This window comes from Thermobia domestica, chromosome 3 (assembly GCF_964235325.1).
Source record: "Thermobia domestica chromosome 3, izTheDome1.hap1.1, whole genome shotgun sequence".
NCBI lineage: Eukaryota > Metazoa > Arthropoda > Insecta > Zygentoma > Lepismatidae > Thermobia > Thermobia domestica.
The window spans coordinates 34,807,985-34,826,560 of NC_137456.1; the positions used below are offsets into that span (position 1 = coordinate 34,807,985).

The 18,576-nt window shown below is 33.7% G+C and overlaps 1 protein-coding gene across 1 annotated transcript in view; it reads left to right on the top strand.

The window, feature by feature from the left end:
- Nucleotides 1-6,133, top strand: part of LOC145680271 (uncharacterized) — a 71,054-nt gene extending 64,921 nt beyond the window's left edge. The window contains exon 2 of the mRNA XM_081750618.1: nt 4,190-6,133. Within this exon, the coding sequence (XP_081606744.1) occupies nt 4,190-5,510 (1,321 nt within the window). The 3' untranslated portion in view covers nt 5,511-6,133. The remainder of the gene's footprint in view (nt 1-4,189) is intronic.
- Nucleotides 6,134-18,576: the final 12,443 nt, after the last annotated feature.

An 18,576-nucleotide genomic window follows, 5' to 3' on the forward strand; every position in this document is an offset into this window, starting at 1 on the left:
TTTGTGTCGAATTGACAGTTCTCATTGTTGCAGATAATAATTACAACTCCGATAGCGTTAAGATCCAAATTCAGCTCTCATCGTACAGCTTCTTTGCATATATAACCTCAATAGGATTTTAGCGAATTATTTGTTTCATCAGTTTAACCCATATGGAAGGGACAAAGCCGTGATTTTTGATCGCTTCTTCTTTTCTATATGCCTAAAAAATTTCTGCTAATGGGCATGAAAGATGTCCTGGAATGGAGAAATATAAATAAATACACTGAAAACAGACTTACGATATATCAGCCAACAAGTTGCAGCCGAAGCGCAGATGCAGTCCAGAATGCCCTATTGTCGAAATAGATATGGAATAAGATTGTTCCGTTAGATCTACACCTATTCCTGATGCGGAACGTGTACCTTGACTATCACTCGCTGCTACATGTAGCTCCTAACTCCCTCACATAAATGAACACACAAGAGGCGGTATATTCAGAGCCATTGTCTTCAGATAAACATTAACTTGTGACATCGTTACTCGAATCTTTGTCGGCGTCAGCCATCTTTTCACTATGTAGCAAGCGCTCTGGCAGAAAAGTAGCAGCGCCGCTCGTAGAGCAGACGCGGAACGAATTTGACTTAACATCTGCTTCCAAATATGGACTTAACAACTTTTCTTCTGAAAATCACACTTCCTTCCTAAGGGCAGGTATGTGATTTGAACGATTTAATGCCGCCTAATTCCTTTAATATTTAACAATAATGTAGACCTGTTTTGCCGGATATTTATCGTGGACTTAAATTTCTTCTAAAACTTAACAACTTCTGATTCTGAATTCGTCAATTATATAATCTGTCAAATGATTTTAAATATCTTACATTTTGTACTAGATTTTTGAGTCTCACAATGTGTATTTCTTTTCGTAATTTTCTTCCTTGCAATTGGCAAAAACATTTATGAGGTGTCTTTTGCAAGTAAACTGCTTACATTCAGCACATCGGATGATGGTTTTGTGTCCTTGTTTTGTTACATATCTGGCATTGTCCAGCCCTCCGGTTGGTACGTTCTGGCGGCATTGCCACTGGGACACCAATTGACTGTTTTCATCAGTCTTTAATTCCTCTTCAAACAGATGTACTCTGTGTGTCTTCCGTTAATGTAAAAAGTAAGAATTATCTTGTTAAGTTGGTCTGAATACCAGAGTAGATACAAGTTCGTAGATTATGTATGGGTATGATGCGCAATTGTTCAAACTTGCGTATTAAGTTCAAGGGAGCCATTTTCTTATCTTTCTGCTATATGAGTACTGAACAGGCATTTGCTTGAATATATCAACTCCTCATTTGGTGCATTTGTAGAAATGGATAATTTCTTACAAAATAGTATCTCCCTGAAAGGTACACGCTTGATCCATGTTCGATAGAAGAAGTACAATCGTATTTTTCATTGACGCATAAGAGACCATTATCATTTGTTTCTTATATAAAAACCACGAAATTTCACCAGATTTATTTCTTAGGATTTCATGTGAAATCTGACGTTTACTCTAGTTGAAATCACGTCTGACATAAAATATCTTCCAGAAAGTCTGCCTCATTTTCACTTTCATATATTTCCGCCGATTTATCCGGCTCATAAGAACGTTCATTCCACTATTTCTTTCCCTTCTCATTATTCCCTTTTCCTTTATCCCAGCTGTCATAATCGATTGACGTATAATTAAAGATTTCATTTCATTTTGATGAAAACGGGACAGTGATTGAATATTCACCTCTGGTACACAGGGTCAATGGTGCGATCCCAGATCGCTCAAATCGAGCTTTGTGGTAGACAAACACCGTGTGCGTAACTGGCTTCGAGGTTCTCCCATTTTATTTTCACCATTTTACTCATATCTCGTCATTACTGTCTGGTTTAGCCTTGTTGGCTTAGCCGTGGGACATACATATTAGATTTCATTAAATTTTCATATCAAAATGAAAACGGTAGCAGATAACGAAACGCGGCTATCTGGAAACAATAGAGCGTCTAATTGCAACGTATCATGTATACCCACAGCAATGTACCAGATCCGGACGTTGTTTATATATACTATTATTTCCGGTTTCTGATATTTTTGAACTATTATTGCCATAGAACAAAAACTGTAACGCAAAACGATCAGAGACTGTTTTCTGCGAAGGATTCAACATCTCAATACAATATATAATGACTATCGTCAACAATCTCGAAGTAGGAAGTGGGGCCGCTGTGGCTCAGTTGTAGAGTGTTCCCCTCTGGAGCATGGGAATGTTGGTTTGACCTCAGCCAGACTGAACTTTGTGGAGGAGAAACAACTTGTGCGTAGTTTTTCTCGGTATTCTCCCTTTCCTCCCACGTCCTTCATTCCACCATTTTTTCATTTCTCATCATAAGTGTCCCTTTAGTCTAGCTTGCTGAACCGTAGGATGTAAAACTAAAGAATTTCAAAATTTCAAGTTTTTCACATTTACAATTACGTCCAATTAGAGAAATGTTTTTTTTAAGTGCAAAAATGCTTTAATCTGTTAACTTGCCGTTTCTTGTGATAGATACGGCATTCAAAGAATATGTTTATTTCCTCCGTCGAAATTGAATTCAAACTGAAATTGATTAGAATTACCCATATGTGGTTTCAACAATTATTCCCACAGAAAAAAAAAACACGGTAATAGATATCGAGAAGTCTTTTCTTCAGAGGTTTTTACTTTCGAAAGCAGCATGACTATTTACAGCACTATACGAGAACGGGAAGTCTTAGATTTACAATTCCAGCCTGAAAACTTATTTCCTTATAGCGAATACGTAAAGAAATATGGGTGTGTTCTTTTCTAGTCGACTTAATTTGCCAAGAAAATGTTCCATCTTTCCCGTTTAAGATCTATTGAAGCAAGAAGTTGTTAAAATGACTGGTTTCCGGTTTCAAGTTGTATTGACGCAAAACTAAAAATGTGTCAATTGGCGTGGAATTATTTTATTTACGAAGACTTCAGCGTCTCAAGACAAATTTGCGTAACTATCGACAACACTAGCAAACCTGAAAGTGGTTCAAACTTACTATTATTACGAGTTTCGATATTCATTTCTATAGAACAACAACGATAAATATATTTCAGACAAGCTGGATGTTAACTATAAGTACAGAGAAATATTGATCTGCTTCTTTATATCTGTTTTAAATACAGAAATGTTCAATACACCTGTGCATGAGAACGTTTATGTTACATAATAAGCTTATGTGTTAAATTTTCTTTATGTAATATCAGAAACAATTGATGATAATTTTTGACGTACATTTCTAAGTCTCCTTCTCTCCTTTTGATACCAATTTCAATTAAACTAACATGACAAAACTCCGTTAAAGATAGGCAATCAACATATTGGATAATTTATTTCAAATAGTTGAACTTCCTTTTTTTTATAATCAAATCTGTTTCTTTCAATTTCTTAATATTCAGAGTGTAGCATCTGAAATGATTAGCCATTTCTCAAAATATTTAGTGTGGGAAGAGTGTCTTTTTCTTAGAGATATATATCGATAGACAACTGCTTCGTAATGGGATTAAAAATTTATCCCAGAGCATTCAAATAATTTCATAAACACTATTACAGATTATTATACTGCTTGATATAATGTATTTTCTGCAAAATTTTAAAAATCTTTATAGCGTTATCCTATTTCTTCGTTATATGTAATTGGAAAAGTGTTTGGTTAGTATAATTGCAAAAATCCCTCGCAATTACTAAATTTTCTACCACTAATGATATAGACCCTAAGAACTTAGTGACTGTCTGGCACGATTTTCACCTATAATTATCATATCTTTATTCCATAGTGTAACATATGTACCTTGGTATGTATTTGAATTAAATCTGGTAGCTGATATATAAATGTAGATACAATTTGAGATAGTAAAGGAAAGGACATCCTCGTGTGTGGAGAATAGAAATGGTACTAAAACATCTCAATAGTTCCTATTTCCTTATATTTATTAGATCTCATGTAATAGAACACTAATATGAAACATCAGTTTATCAATTTTTTTATTGTATTTTTCAAGCAAGCTTCTGTATTTCTTTGGTGTTTGGTATATGTAGCTGGATTTTCACTTTCATCTTTATTCAATTTTTTTTTTTCATGGTTCATGGACATATTCTCTGCACTGAACCGTCTATATTTATTAGACAAAAGAAAACAATTTCTCATTCAGATGAGAAATCACAGGCTTTCAAGGAGTTTAGCAAAGGATTTACTCAATCCCATTTAGGAAGACATACCTTAGCACATGAAAGTGCTCAATATTATACTTACCTAAATAGTAAAAAGGCAGTTTGCGGATATTCAACTTCGACTAGTCACATGGTAAACCATACTGTTGACGAATCTCTCACATGCCAAGAGCGTGCTAAGGGATTCAAGAAACGTACAAATTTGGCGACACATATGATGATGCCTTCAGATAAAAGAAAACGGACATGCCAAGTGTGTGGGAAGATACTTGGTCGACGTTCGAAACTACCTAGACACATGTTAATACATACAGGTGAAATGCCTCACAAATGCAAAGATTGTGAAAAGGGATTTGGCGATATTTCAAATTTAGCTACACACAAGTTAATACATAAAAGTAAAAAGCCTCACAAATGCCAAGTGTGTGGAAGGGGATTTAGTCAACGTTCCAATTTAAGTGGACACATGTTAATACATACAGGTGAAAAGCCTCACAAATGCCAAGAGTGTGGGAAGGGGTTTAGTCGACGATCCCATTTAGGTAGACACATCTTAATACATACAGGTGAAAAGCCTCACAAATGCAAAGAGTGTGAAAAGGGATTTATCGATCGTTCAAGTTTAGCTAAACACATGGTAATACATAGAGGTGAAAAGCCTCACAAATGCCAAGAGTGCGGAAAGGGATTCAGTCAACGTTCCAGTTTAGGTACACATATGTTGATAAATACAGGTTTAATTTATTACACATGTGAAATGTGCGGCAAGAAATTTAGTAAACGTTTCAATTTAGCTACACACATGTTAATACATACAGGTGAAAAACCATACAAGTGCCAAGAGTGTGGTAAGGGATTTAGACAAAGTTCTGAATTAGATAAACACATTTTAATACATACAGGTGAAAAGCCTTACATATGTCAAGAGTGTGGAAAGGGATTCAGTCAACGTTCCAGTATAGGTAGACACATGTTAATACATACAGGTGAAAAGCCTCACAAATGCAAAGAGTGTGAAAAGGGATCTAGCGATCGTTCAAGTTTAGCTAAACACATGGTAATACATACAGGTGAAAAGCCTCACAAATGCCAAGAGTGCGGAAAGGGATTCAGTCAACGTTCCAGTTTAGGTACACATATGATAATACATACAGATGTAAATTATTACACATGTGAAACGTGCGGCAAGAAATTTAGTAGACGTTTCAATTTAGCTACACACATGTTAGCACATACAGGTGAAATGCCTCAAAAGTTCCAAGAGTGTGGTAAGTGATTTAGAGAAAGTTCCGATTAAGCTAAACACATTTTAATACCCACTGGTGAAAAGCCACACAAACGCCAAAAGTGTGAAAAGCGATTTAGGCAACATTCCGATTTAGCTAAACACATGTAATTTCTAAACTGCTCCGGAAACTGGTTCAGAGAAATCGGTTGCAGTGTCTGGGTGAAAGAAAATCTTGCCCGAATTTTTTATATATTGCCTACATTTTTGTGATTTTGCAGTAAATCTGTAAAAATGAATGTTTGCGTGCCGATTCTTTTGGTATAGAAATTCACAGAGTAGTGTGAATACTTTAAAGTAATTGTATCGAAAACATCATAGTTTGGAAGAAATCTTAGCCTTTATATAAATGTTTGGTTGAAAGCTTTAAGTGGAGACAAGGAAGCATCAAAGAAGTAAGGTTAATTCAAAATTTTCAGACACCCACATATGTACATAAAAACATCATTTAATGATTATGAAACCAAACACAATTTGACGCTTTCTTGCACCCTCTTGAAAACGTGAAGTACATTAATATTTATTTGCATATATTGTTATTGTAGACTGTTCCCATAATGCCCACCGACTCCGATTTTACAAAATTTAACAAATAAATTTCACTTTGTGCTCAATTTGAAAGCTTTCCTTTATGCTACCATTAAGAAACCCATATACATAATATTATGAATCAATCATTATGGAACAATTTCATGTGTTACACGTAGCAGAAATGCCAATCTTTGAAAGTTTCATTTACAACATTTATTTAATGATTTTGTGAGTAATTGTGCATTCAGTATAAAGATACAATCAGATTCTCTCTCTCTCCCCCTGCGTGTGTGTTTCTAGTTTCCGGCGTAAGCTTGTCGATATTACCAGGTATGCTTCCGTGTGTACATCTGCAAGTGTGTGTGTATGGCGGGGGTATATGAACTACTAATTGGTATCGTGTAGTGGAACTTATCAATATTAATACCCACATACGTGCGGCCATTACTTCACACGATAACTTTGAAAGAATGCGAATAGTGCTTTTTGCAGTAAATAAGTAGAGTGATTCCTCTGAAAGGAGTGCTAGAAGGTAGACGTGCTAGAAGATACATGTCTCACCAATTTATCAACATTTGCGCATACACATTTATGTTCACAAAATTTGCAAGATACTTATCTTTATATTTTAGCACGTGTCATTGCCATACACTAGCTTTCATTCTACCTATTTCTCGAAATTCCATACGTTAATTCACATGTAAAAGACGCAGAGCCAGAGCGAGGGGGGTCGAACCGTGCCAACGCCCAGGGCGGCAAAATTTGAAAAGAAAAACAATACTATCAAAATATAATGCTTCGTAATGGGCCCACATGGAAAAATAAAGATGTGTTCATCTTAGAATATAATTGAAGTTCCTTCAATCACATTTAAGAAATACTCAGGAAATTCAGAGTATTTTTAATTATCAAACAGGTATCGTTCAATATTTCCCTTGCAGCGAAGTAGATAAGATTTTCAGCTAGGGTGGATAAGATTATCAAGGTATATTTTATATGTTTTTCTATTCAACAATGTTCTAACGCTCCACTCCAAGTATGCAAAAGTTACACTCCCACTTGAGACCCATGGGAGGAACAAATAAATACCACCATTACTTAGGAAAGATGTCCAAACTGGAATCTTTCAGATTCTTAGTTAACAAATAAAATGTAGAATGCTCTCTTTGTTGAGAGTTCCAAAATATTATAGTATAATACTAGACTGTACGCCAGATATTTCTGGTCCGCTCAAATGACAATAATCGGTTATGTACAAATTACATACAGTAATAGAGAATGCCCTGTAAAAATTTGAGAAAACGCTTGTTTCGTAGCGGTAACAGACATCAATAGTCTAGGAATAACAGAAGTAATAATTAAACATATAAAGGAAATTAACATTCCTATCGAAAACATAAGGGGCTAAGGATATGACAATGATTCCAATATGAAAATCAAACATTCAGGTATTCAGAATAGAATTTTAGAAATAAATTCCCGAGTCTTCTATGTTCTTTATAATAGTCATTGACTAAACCTTGTCGTTAATGATGCAGCCACAACATTTCAATACGCAGTTCCATTTTTTGTATAGCTAAAAAAATTAGATTTTTTTTCTACATCGGTTCAACATTGGGCCATACTAATTAACATATTAGCAGTCTCAGTTTAAAACCATTGAGCACCACAAGATGCTAGAGCCGAGTTGATGCTCTGACTCAATTCAAATGCGAGTCCCTCGTATCAAACAGGGAAAGTTTATGATGCCTTACTTCTAGTAAGTAATGGTAATAGAACAGATGGAACGGTCACCGTCGATGCTCTGTGTATAGCAAACCAACTGCATAACTTTCCTTTCCTTTACTCACTAGTTATTTCATATGATTTTTTACTCCACTTAAACATAGTAATTAAAAGTCTGCAAAGCATTGATTCTCGTGTGTTGGATCCAGTTGGGGTTTCTTGACAATATATCTGAATACTTTCTTAGGAGCAGAAATGAAGCAAAGTTTCAATTTTACTTAGTTGATATGATGGAGTTGTCATCAGCATTAGACATAGATGACCCACGGATAGGTAATACAGTACAAGCTCGAAGTAGAAAGAGGAAGAGAATTTCAGTACGAGGCAGAGGATGAAGCAAGTGAAGATCCACGAACAAGATACAAGAGCGATTTTTATTACAAAGTTCTGGACGTGATTGTGTTAGCTTTAAGAGAAAAGTTTGAGCAACTTAAACATCACATCGAGTATTTCGATTTTCATTACGATATAAATAATCTTAAAGATATGTCACCTGAACTTTTGTCTGAAAAGATACTAACTTGCCAGCATTTTAACACACGAAGAATCGAAAGATATTAACCTCAGTGATTTGAAAACGAACTAGAAGTGTTATTCGCTATAGTTAAGCGTAAAAGTTCAACAAAAGAAACTTTAACATGAATTAGGGAACATGACTTTACTCCCAATGTTAGTGTTACACTTAGGATTTTGATAACCTTACCGGTAAGCGTGGCAAGTGCAGAGAGGTTTTCGAAACTTAAGCTTATTAAAAACTATCTACGTCTTATATGTCTGAAACACGCTTGAGTGGACTAGCGATGATATCAATACAACACGAATTGGCTGAAACATTGCATTACGCGAATGTCATACAGAAATTTGCTCATATCAAAGCAAGAAAAGTTTCTTTTAATTAAGGTTAAATTCATGTACTAGTATTGTGTACTAGTACATCATTAGGATTATTGTTGGAACACATGATAAAGAACACTGCAAACCACTATTTATCAGGCTTAAGATAATGACAGTAGTTAATGTATATATTTATCAAGTGCTACTCTACACTAAGCAAAACCTGGCAAATATGACACTCAGAGATGAAGTACATACATATAATACTAGATTGTGTAAGGAAATTGATATACCCTTCACTAGATTATCGAAGATCAAAAATAGTTATTTAGTTATAGGACCAAAGCTATTTAATAAACTAACATCCTCCATACAACAGCTGCCATTTAAGATTTTTAAGAAAAAGTTATATGACTGGTTAATAACGAATCCATTTTACTCGATTCAAGAATTTACTGAATGTCAAGACATTGTGTCCTAGTTTGCAGTATCACCTTATTTCAAATATTATTAGGTTGACTCATAATAATATTAACCAATAACTGATTGTCTGTATGTAAGGATTATTTTATATATATATATATATATATATATATATATATATATATATATATATATATATCTGTATCTATATGTATATTTCATTCGGACGTTGTCTATTGCTTGTAAAGCTTAATGACAATAAAATATTCTATTCTATTCTATCATAAGGCTTAGTCCAATCACTTAGTTTTACCGTAACAGCTGATTCACTAATTTCATGCTCCATACTCTATTGCAAACACTTTTGGCGTGGGAGACCTGGGTTCGATTCCTGGCGGGAGCTCATGTGGTTCGGATTCCACTTTAATCAGTAGGTCAACGTCTGATATAGCCTCGCTGGCAAAAGGGACGCTAAACTAAAATAAATTCAATCAATCAACTTTATTGGAAACATCTTTTGATATAAAATAAGTTGAAAAATTAAAATTCTTAGTTGTGACTAAACCACTTTTGTTTTTTAAATTTTATTTTCTGTATGCGCTCCTGTATATCACAGGTATACAGCGAAATGAAGCATACTGAATATTGTGTTATATATGGAGTCATTTAAATACTGCGTAATCATTCGAGAGAGGTAGTTCAATTTTTTGCTTACTTTTCCATTTCATACGTTTTTAAACGGGGCATCCTACTTTTTTGTGACACTTGAACGTTTTATGTCAAAATAAGATTGCGGGTTAAAGGGACGGCATGTGAAAGTACCGCACAGGGCGGCAAAACTGCTAGCGCCGGCCCTGAAAAGAAGTCCGAGTACTTCAGAAATTCGAGTCAGAGATAGGAGACACACCGACGTCTATTACTAATGGTGGTTCATTCTTTATCAATAGTATTTCATCTCTATTTCTACATAATTCTAAATTACTTTACAAAATGGTTCCTTTTCATAATTTGTAAATTAGTACTTTGCTAATTTTGGCTGTTCTTTAGCATTGGAGGCTAGATTTGGACCTACTTTTTTGCGATATTCTATTCCGATGCGTTTGTTTTATCGTTTCATACATTAAATCACGTTACCAACACTAAATTCAGACAGCGTTGCAGAGCGAGCGTTAGCTAATGAAGGTGGGTTAAAGCCCAGCATGGCACGTTGTTTTCAATTTTGTTGCCAACAATTCACTTTCTTTTCTCACTTAAATCACTTCCACTTACCTTTCCGTTTTGTATAAATCCCCTACTGACCTAAAAAAAAAAAAGGTGTTCGATACTTTCTTGACTACTTGATCATCACTATCAACTCATTGCTTCCGTAAATCATCCTAATTTTTGCTAGTTTTGGCAACCCTATTCTAAACAATCACCTTACTTTTTAGTGCAAATGAAAATGGAACAAAAAATTATTAATTATATAAAGCACAGTCAAAGAATTTTAAATTACATAATCTCCAATTTCTTTAAAACCTACAATTAAATCATAATATATTAAAATAAAGTAATTAGTCATATTGTTCTTATAATTTGGAAGATAAAGAAATGGAAATAAATTCCTTCCCGGGAATTTATAGGCCAGGGAAAAAACCCGGGAATATTCCCATTTTTTAAATTCCTTTTCACCGGGAATATTCCCACTGCCCATCACTAGTAACATTGCCATACATGACCTTTCATTCTATCTATTTCTCGAAATTCCATAGGGTATTTAACATGTAAAAGAAGTCCGAGTACTTCCTCAGAAATTCGAGTAAGAGAGAGGAGACACACCGACATCAATTACTAATGGTGGTGCAGGGTTTATTAATAGTACTTCATCTCTATTTCTACATAACTCTAAGTTACTTTACAAAATCGTTCCTTTTCATCATTTGTAAATTAGTAGGCCTACTTTGCTAATTTTGGCTGTTCTTAAGCATTGGGGCCCAGCTTTCGTACCTACTTTTTTTTGCAATATTCTATTCCGATGCGGTTGTTTTATGGTTACATACGTTAAATTACATTACCAACATTAAATTCAGACAGTATTACAAAGCGAGCGTTAGCGAATGAAGGCGGCTTAGAGCCCCTCATGACACGTTGTTTTCTATCTTCCTTACCAAGAATTCACTTTCTTTTCTGACATAAACCACTTCCATTTACCTTTCCATTTTGTATAAGCGTTCACCTCTGGTGCTTGGGGTCCCGGGTTCGATCCCATCCCCCGCCAAGTGAATTTTGTGGTGGACAAACACCGTGTGCGTGGGTTTTCTCGGGGTCTTCCCGTTTCCTCCCACTTTCTTCATTCCACCATTTCATTCATTATTCATCATCACCGTCTACTTTAGCCTAACCGGCATAAGCGTGGGACGTTGGAAATTTCTAAGCTACATGAAGAAATTGAAACACTCCGTGGAATTGTGATGTTATTAAGGGAAGATATGTGTACACTAATGAACAAAGACCAGAAGTGCCTGAAATCAACAGTGTGTGAAAAGCAACATCAAACTACTTGGAGTGACGTTGACAGAAAGTGTACGAACACAAACAGTATTAAAAATAATCCTCCGACGCTAATCAAATCATCGCCTCAAGATAATCAGGAAAGACAAAGTAAACCAGCTCGTGTAGGGAAACCGTCCGGGAACCAGAAGGTTAATCCAGTGTGCGACAGAAGAAATATTTCTACTCAAGAATGTTGTACAGTAGTGCAAGGTTTAAACAATAAGTGGTCTACAGTCAGATCAAAAACTTCAACTAATAAATCTGTTAATACCTCTGAACAGAAAATTGCTTATCAACAGTATCAAGTAAGTACCCAAAACAAATTTAGTGTATTGAATTCTGATGACTTTAATGCATCAGTTAAGCATTCGGATACTACATTAACGAAATCTCAGTGCAAGGTGCAGAGGAACAGTTTAGGTAGGTACAAGGGAACTCAAAACAAGAACTTTAGGTTAAAATCCTGTACGCCTGGTAAAACTATTATTGTAGCTGACAGTCATGGTCGTGGTGTGGCTTCATATTTAAATGAAGAGTTAACCAATGTAACTGGGTTTGTGAAACCAAATGCCAAGCTGAATGAGGTAGCATCCTCCTATTTAAAAGTAGCAAAGAAATGACGTACAAGGATACAATGGTAGTGATTGGTGGTACTAATGATGTGGCAAGAAATGAAGCGGAAGATGTAACTAGAACATTGCGTGAAATCCTCCCGATGTTATTACATACAAATGTTATTGTAGTCACAATATCCTTTCGCCATGATCTGAACAATCTGTCTTGTGTAAATTTAGCACTACGCGATACTAACAGTAAGATATTTAACTTATGTAAACATTTCCATAATGTAAAAGTTTTGGATATTCAGAATATTCCTAGAAGTTATCATACAAAACATGGGCTACATTTAAATGGTACAGGGAAAGAGTATTTGTGTAGTAAGTTAAAGGAAATGTTAACTGCAAATGTAGCTTATAGTATAAATTCCAATGCAATTCCGTTTTCATATAAAATAGATGATCTAACCAATGTGCAAAGTAATGTAGACAATGTAGTGTACATAGGTGCCGAAGGTAATGTAAACCGTTATGATGAAAGACTCAACTATGTGGACAGAATTTGTTTAATACAGAAGGCAGATCATAAGGTTGATTACAAAGCTGATGATTCTAATAATGACGTTTTAGTGCAAGGACAGATTAGCAGTAATGTTAGTAATATGAATTATCCGGTAATAGAACTAATTGAAAAAACGAAGGTTGATACATATAAGACACGTACTGTAAATAATTGCGAAATACCATGTCCAATACGACAATTAAACAGAATTAGAAATCCTCCTTCTAAACTCAGTAATGGTGATTTTTTATGTGCAACATTGCACAAATAGATGGTAAATATCAGAATCAGGGTATAACTTCGAACAAATTAAAACTTAATTTAAACACTAGAAATCAACAAAACACGTCAATATGTGAAAATATGGATCAGCCTCCAAAGAAACACGATAATAAAATTCCTACTAATAAAAATAACCCACTTACACTCTTCCATCAAAATACACAAGGTTTTAATAGAGATAAACAACTCCAATTAACAGTACAGTTACATGATTTGCACAGAGATGTTGATATTATATGTATAACAGAACATTGGCATAGAGATGATGAGATTGACTATATTGTAATTCCAAACTTTACCTGTGCAGCAAGATATTGTAGAACTAACTTATCAAGAGGTGGATCATGTATTTTTGTTAAGAATGAAATGAAAGTAAAAAAGTGTATTATGTTTGAAAAACTTAATGAAGAAAAACAGTTTGAATGTTGTATAATAGAGATACCTTTGCAAAAAATATGTATTATTTGTGTGTATAGGACGCTCGACAGTAACATTGAAATATTTATCAATAACATGGATAAAATTTTGGCGTATTTTTATGTTAAAAAATACTTTCCAATTATTGTAGGTGATTTGAATGTAAATTTTCTAAGTGAAAAACTCAATGAAAGCTTCGAATCTTTACTTCAAACATACAACTTAAATCCCACAATTAAATTACCTACAAGAATAACAAAAAACTCAATATCTAACATTGACCAGATTTTAGTAAATCCATTCGTCATGAATTATGATTCAGAAGTTATAAATACAGGTTTTTCAGATCATGAAGCGCAAATTGTAAAAGTAAACATTTTAAAACAAACACCTGCAACTATAGAGAAACCCAATGAAACACCTATAGTAACGAGATGTTTTAGTTCAAATAATATTAGTTATTTTGTTTATTTGCTTAGCTTGGAGACGTGGGATGATATTTATGAACTAACCGACGTGAAGGACGTATATGAGAAAATATATGATACTGTAAAACATAGTTTTGAAGTAGCATTTCCATTAAAAAATAATTTTAGTAAAATAAAGAAGAAAAAAATAAAATGGATTACACCTGAAATCTTAAAAGCAAACATGGTAAACATACAACTAAATAAAACTAGGAAGCGTTACCCTACCGGGATGAATGAATTAATTTACAGACAACACAAAACTAGTTATAATAAATTGTTGAAGATAGCGAAACAAAATTATAAAAGTAGGAAAATTCTTCAATCACACAATAAAACAAAGGCAATGTGGAAAATAATTAAAGAAGAGCTCAACATGCAAATACGTAGTACCCATATAAATAGCATAATTTATGAGGACGTGAACATGACAAATCCAAAGGACATACCAACGTCTTTTAATAAATATTTCACAAATGTAGGGCGAACTGTTATTAAAAACAAAGGAACTAGTAAAACTAACTTATCGGAACTTAAAATTAAAAAATGTGATAAATCTATATTCTTGAAACCAGTAACAGAGAGTGAAATAATCATCATAATAAAACAAATGAAAAATTCGAATTCGGCTGGGTTGGACGAATTATATCTAACAATTTAGTAAAAAGTTGTTACAAATATATAGTTAAACCATTATGTTATCTCTCAAATATTTCAATCGCCACAGGAACCTTTCCTGATAAACTAAAGATTGCTAAAGTTAAACCTTTGCACAAAAAAGGTAAACTCAATGAACTAGACAACTATAGACCGATATCATTGCTACCCATCATAGGTAAAATTCTGAAAAAAATAATGTTCAATCGGGTTATGGATTTCATTAATAAATATTCTATTATAACCAACACACAACATGGTTTCTTGAAAGGTAAATCTACTGAGACAGCAATTTTTCATTTTCTAGAAAACTGGAGAAAGTTACTGGATGAGAAAAAATTATCTATAGGAATATTTTTAGATCTAAGAAAAGCCTTCGATTTAGTAAATCATCATATATTGCTAGAAAAACTTAGATGCTATGGTATTAGAGGCTTAGCAAATAAATGGTTTGAATCATATCTTAAAGATCGGAAACAAGTAACTGAAATCACAGGAATAGTTAAAAATAAAATTCAAAAATGTGTGTCAAGTGAAGAAACTATTAATCGTGCAGTACCACAAGGATCAATTCTAGGACCACTTCTCTTTCTTCTTTTTATAAATGATCTTTCTGAAAATATTAATAGTTCAAGTGTGACTTTATATGCAGATGATACAAACATAATTGTTAGTGGGAAAGATGAATGCGAATTAGCTTCAAACTGCCAAACGGCAATGAACCAACTTTCAAGTTGGATGAATAAAAATGACCTAATCATTAATGTAAATAAAACATGTGCCTTAAATTTTAACAATGGTAAAAGTAATCAAGCCAATGCAATAATAAAACAGTTAAATATGTAGAAACTGCTACCTTTCTTGGAGTTAAAATATCTAATAATTTCAACTGGGAACCACATATAGAACAGGTAAGAAGTAAGCTAAGCAAACTATGCTATGCAATTAGATGTGTAAGAGATAAGATTAATGTAAAAATAGCTAAGTGTATATATTACTCAAATTTTCATTCTACAATAAAATATGGCTTGATGTTCTGGGGAAATGCACCTAAAAGTATTGCTATCTTTAGGCTACAGAAGAAAGTAGTAAGAATACTTGCAGGAGTAAAATGGAACTCTTCTTGCAGAAATATTTTTAAGGAACTTGGAATAATGACTCTTCCCTCAATGTATTTGTTCGAAATATTAATGTATTTGAAAAAACATAGTAGTGAATTTATTGTTAACAAAGACATTCACAGTTATAACACAAGAAGTAAAGACGACATTCACTTGCATGCACATAGGACAAATATATACAATAAATCAGTTACGCACAAAGGTACTCTATTATACAATCTACTTCCATCATGTATAAAAAGTCAGGTCTCTGTCAATAGCTTTAGATCCAAACTTAAAAGGTACTTGATAGAACATTGCTTTTACTTGGTTGAAGAATATGTAGAAAATAATTCGTATACGTAAAATTAAATGTATAGTAAGTAAATTAGTGAAACTATAAGAATCTATATGTAATAATAGTATGTATGTTTATGTATACTGGTATATATATATAAATGACATGTCCAATTTCGTTGTATGACGATGAACGGATGCAATAAATTATGATTATGATTACGTAAACCTCAAAATTTCATTTCATTTTATTTCATTTTTCCATTTTGTATAATTCCTTTACTGCCCTAAAAAAAATTGTGCTCGATACTTTCTTGACTACTTGAACATCACTATCAACTCATTTCTTCCGTAAATCATCCTACTTTTTACTAGTTTTGGCCTCCCAATACTAAACATTTACCTTACTTTTTTAGTACAAATGCAAATGGAACTTAAAAACTGATATTATTAGTTATATAAAGTAACGTCAAATAATATTAAATTTTTTAACCTATGAATTCTTTAAAACCTAGAAGTAAATCATAATATATTAAAATAAGGTAATTAGTCATATGGTTCTTGTAATTTGGAAGATAAAGTAGAGAAATGGAAATAAATTCCTTCCCGGGAATTTATAGGCCAGGGAAAAAACCGGGAATATTCCCATTTTTTAAAAATTCTTTCCCAGCGGGAATATTCCCGCCTGTAAAAATGAAAGTATATGAAACACGAATTCCGAACCGAAATGTTAGAATAGAATAGAATAGAATATTTTATCGTCATTGAGCTTTACAAGCAATAGACAACATCCGAATGAGATATACATAGATACAGATATATAAAAAAATAATCATTGCATACAGACAATCAGTTATTGGTTAATTTTATAATGAACAACCTAATAATATTTTAAATAAAGTGCCACTGCAAATTAGGACACAATGTCTTGACATTCACTAAACTCTTGAATCGAGTAAAATGGATTCGTTACTAACCAATCATATAACCTTTTCTTATAGACATTAAATGGCAGCTGTTGCACGGAGGATGTTAGTTTATTAAACAGCTTTGGTCCTATAACTAAATAACTATTTTTGATTTTCGATAATCTAGTAAACGGTGTATCAATTTTCTTACACAATCTCGTATTGTATGTATGTACTTCATCCCTGAGTGTCATATTTGCGAGGTTTTGCTTAGTGTAAAGAAGCACTTTATAAATATATACATTAACTACTATCATTATCTTAAGCCTGATAAATAGTGGTTTACAGTGTTCTTTATCATGTGTTCCAACAATAATCCTGATAGCTTTCTTTTGCAAAACTAGATCATCATGTGCTTAGCTACTGTTACCCCAAAGCTAAATCCCTTACGCAATTATGCTTTGAAAAAATGCAAAATATGAATTCCTCAGATACTCATAGGGAACTGTATCTTTCAATTTTCTTAACAGAAAGAGCACTCGAGAGAGCTTTGTACATACATATTTGACATGTTCCCAGGTTAGTTGGCTCTCTATACGTATACCAAGAAATTTAACCTCAGATACATCATAGTTTCGTCTATCATTGCAGTGATTGAGACTGAGGTTACTTTTTTTGTTTTATCTTGATTTAGCACAAAACCATTTCTTTTAAACCAGGTCGCTGCCTCTCTTAATGCAGCTTGAGCTTCTATATGCACTTCTTCAAAGCTTCTATTTATGTTAAGAAGGGAAGTGTCATCCGCGTATAAAATTGATTTCGTATTAGTATTTAGCGGCAAGTCATTTATCATTATTAAAAATAGTACCGGACCCTGAACAGAACCCTGCGGTACCCCATATTTCAGTTCTAAGATGTTTGAATGCATTTTGCTAACAGGATCTATTTACGTTCATTTAAATAGTTATTTGGTTAGCAGTTATTTGGTCATCTTACACTCTGGAATTTATTCTTAGGTACATAAAGCGATTACTTCAGCATACTGTTAATAGGTTTTTCTGATTATCACTGCATTGTTTCAGAAACTCTAAACTGACATACAGGGGAACGTGTCTGTACACCTGCAGCCATGTGTATAATACAAATCCGTATTACTTTCTCACAATCCAACCATGCGGTAACCTTGCGCCAAACACTTCGATTCCCAAATAGTTCCATGTTTAGAACCACTTTATTGAGCTGAGCGAGCGAAGCTCTTATACTCGGGTTAGCCGTTTGGTTGTCCGCGAACTTCTCCTAGACCGTTTGGCCAATCTCAACCAAACTTAGCACGCTGTTAGAGTATGTCGTGCTGAGTGACAACATAGGTCGAAATCAAAAATCCGATGTACCATCGAGGAATAATCACCGAAAAACGCTTCCATAGACTTAACATGGGGAAAAAGTTCAGAGACCGTTTGGCCGATCTCAACCAAACTTATAATTGATAAGTTTTTGGCTTGTGAATAGAATAATAATAAATGTGGATATTTATTTCCCCTTTTGCACATTCGAGAATGGGACGAGGCTTATCTTTAAAAATATTTGTTAATGGTATAAAATTTCAAAATTTAATGAACTGCTGAGAATCAAATAAAAAATTCTTTTAATCCCTGTTTGTTTTGTGCAGATGTGACATAATAGTTAGACATATAAATTTATTATT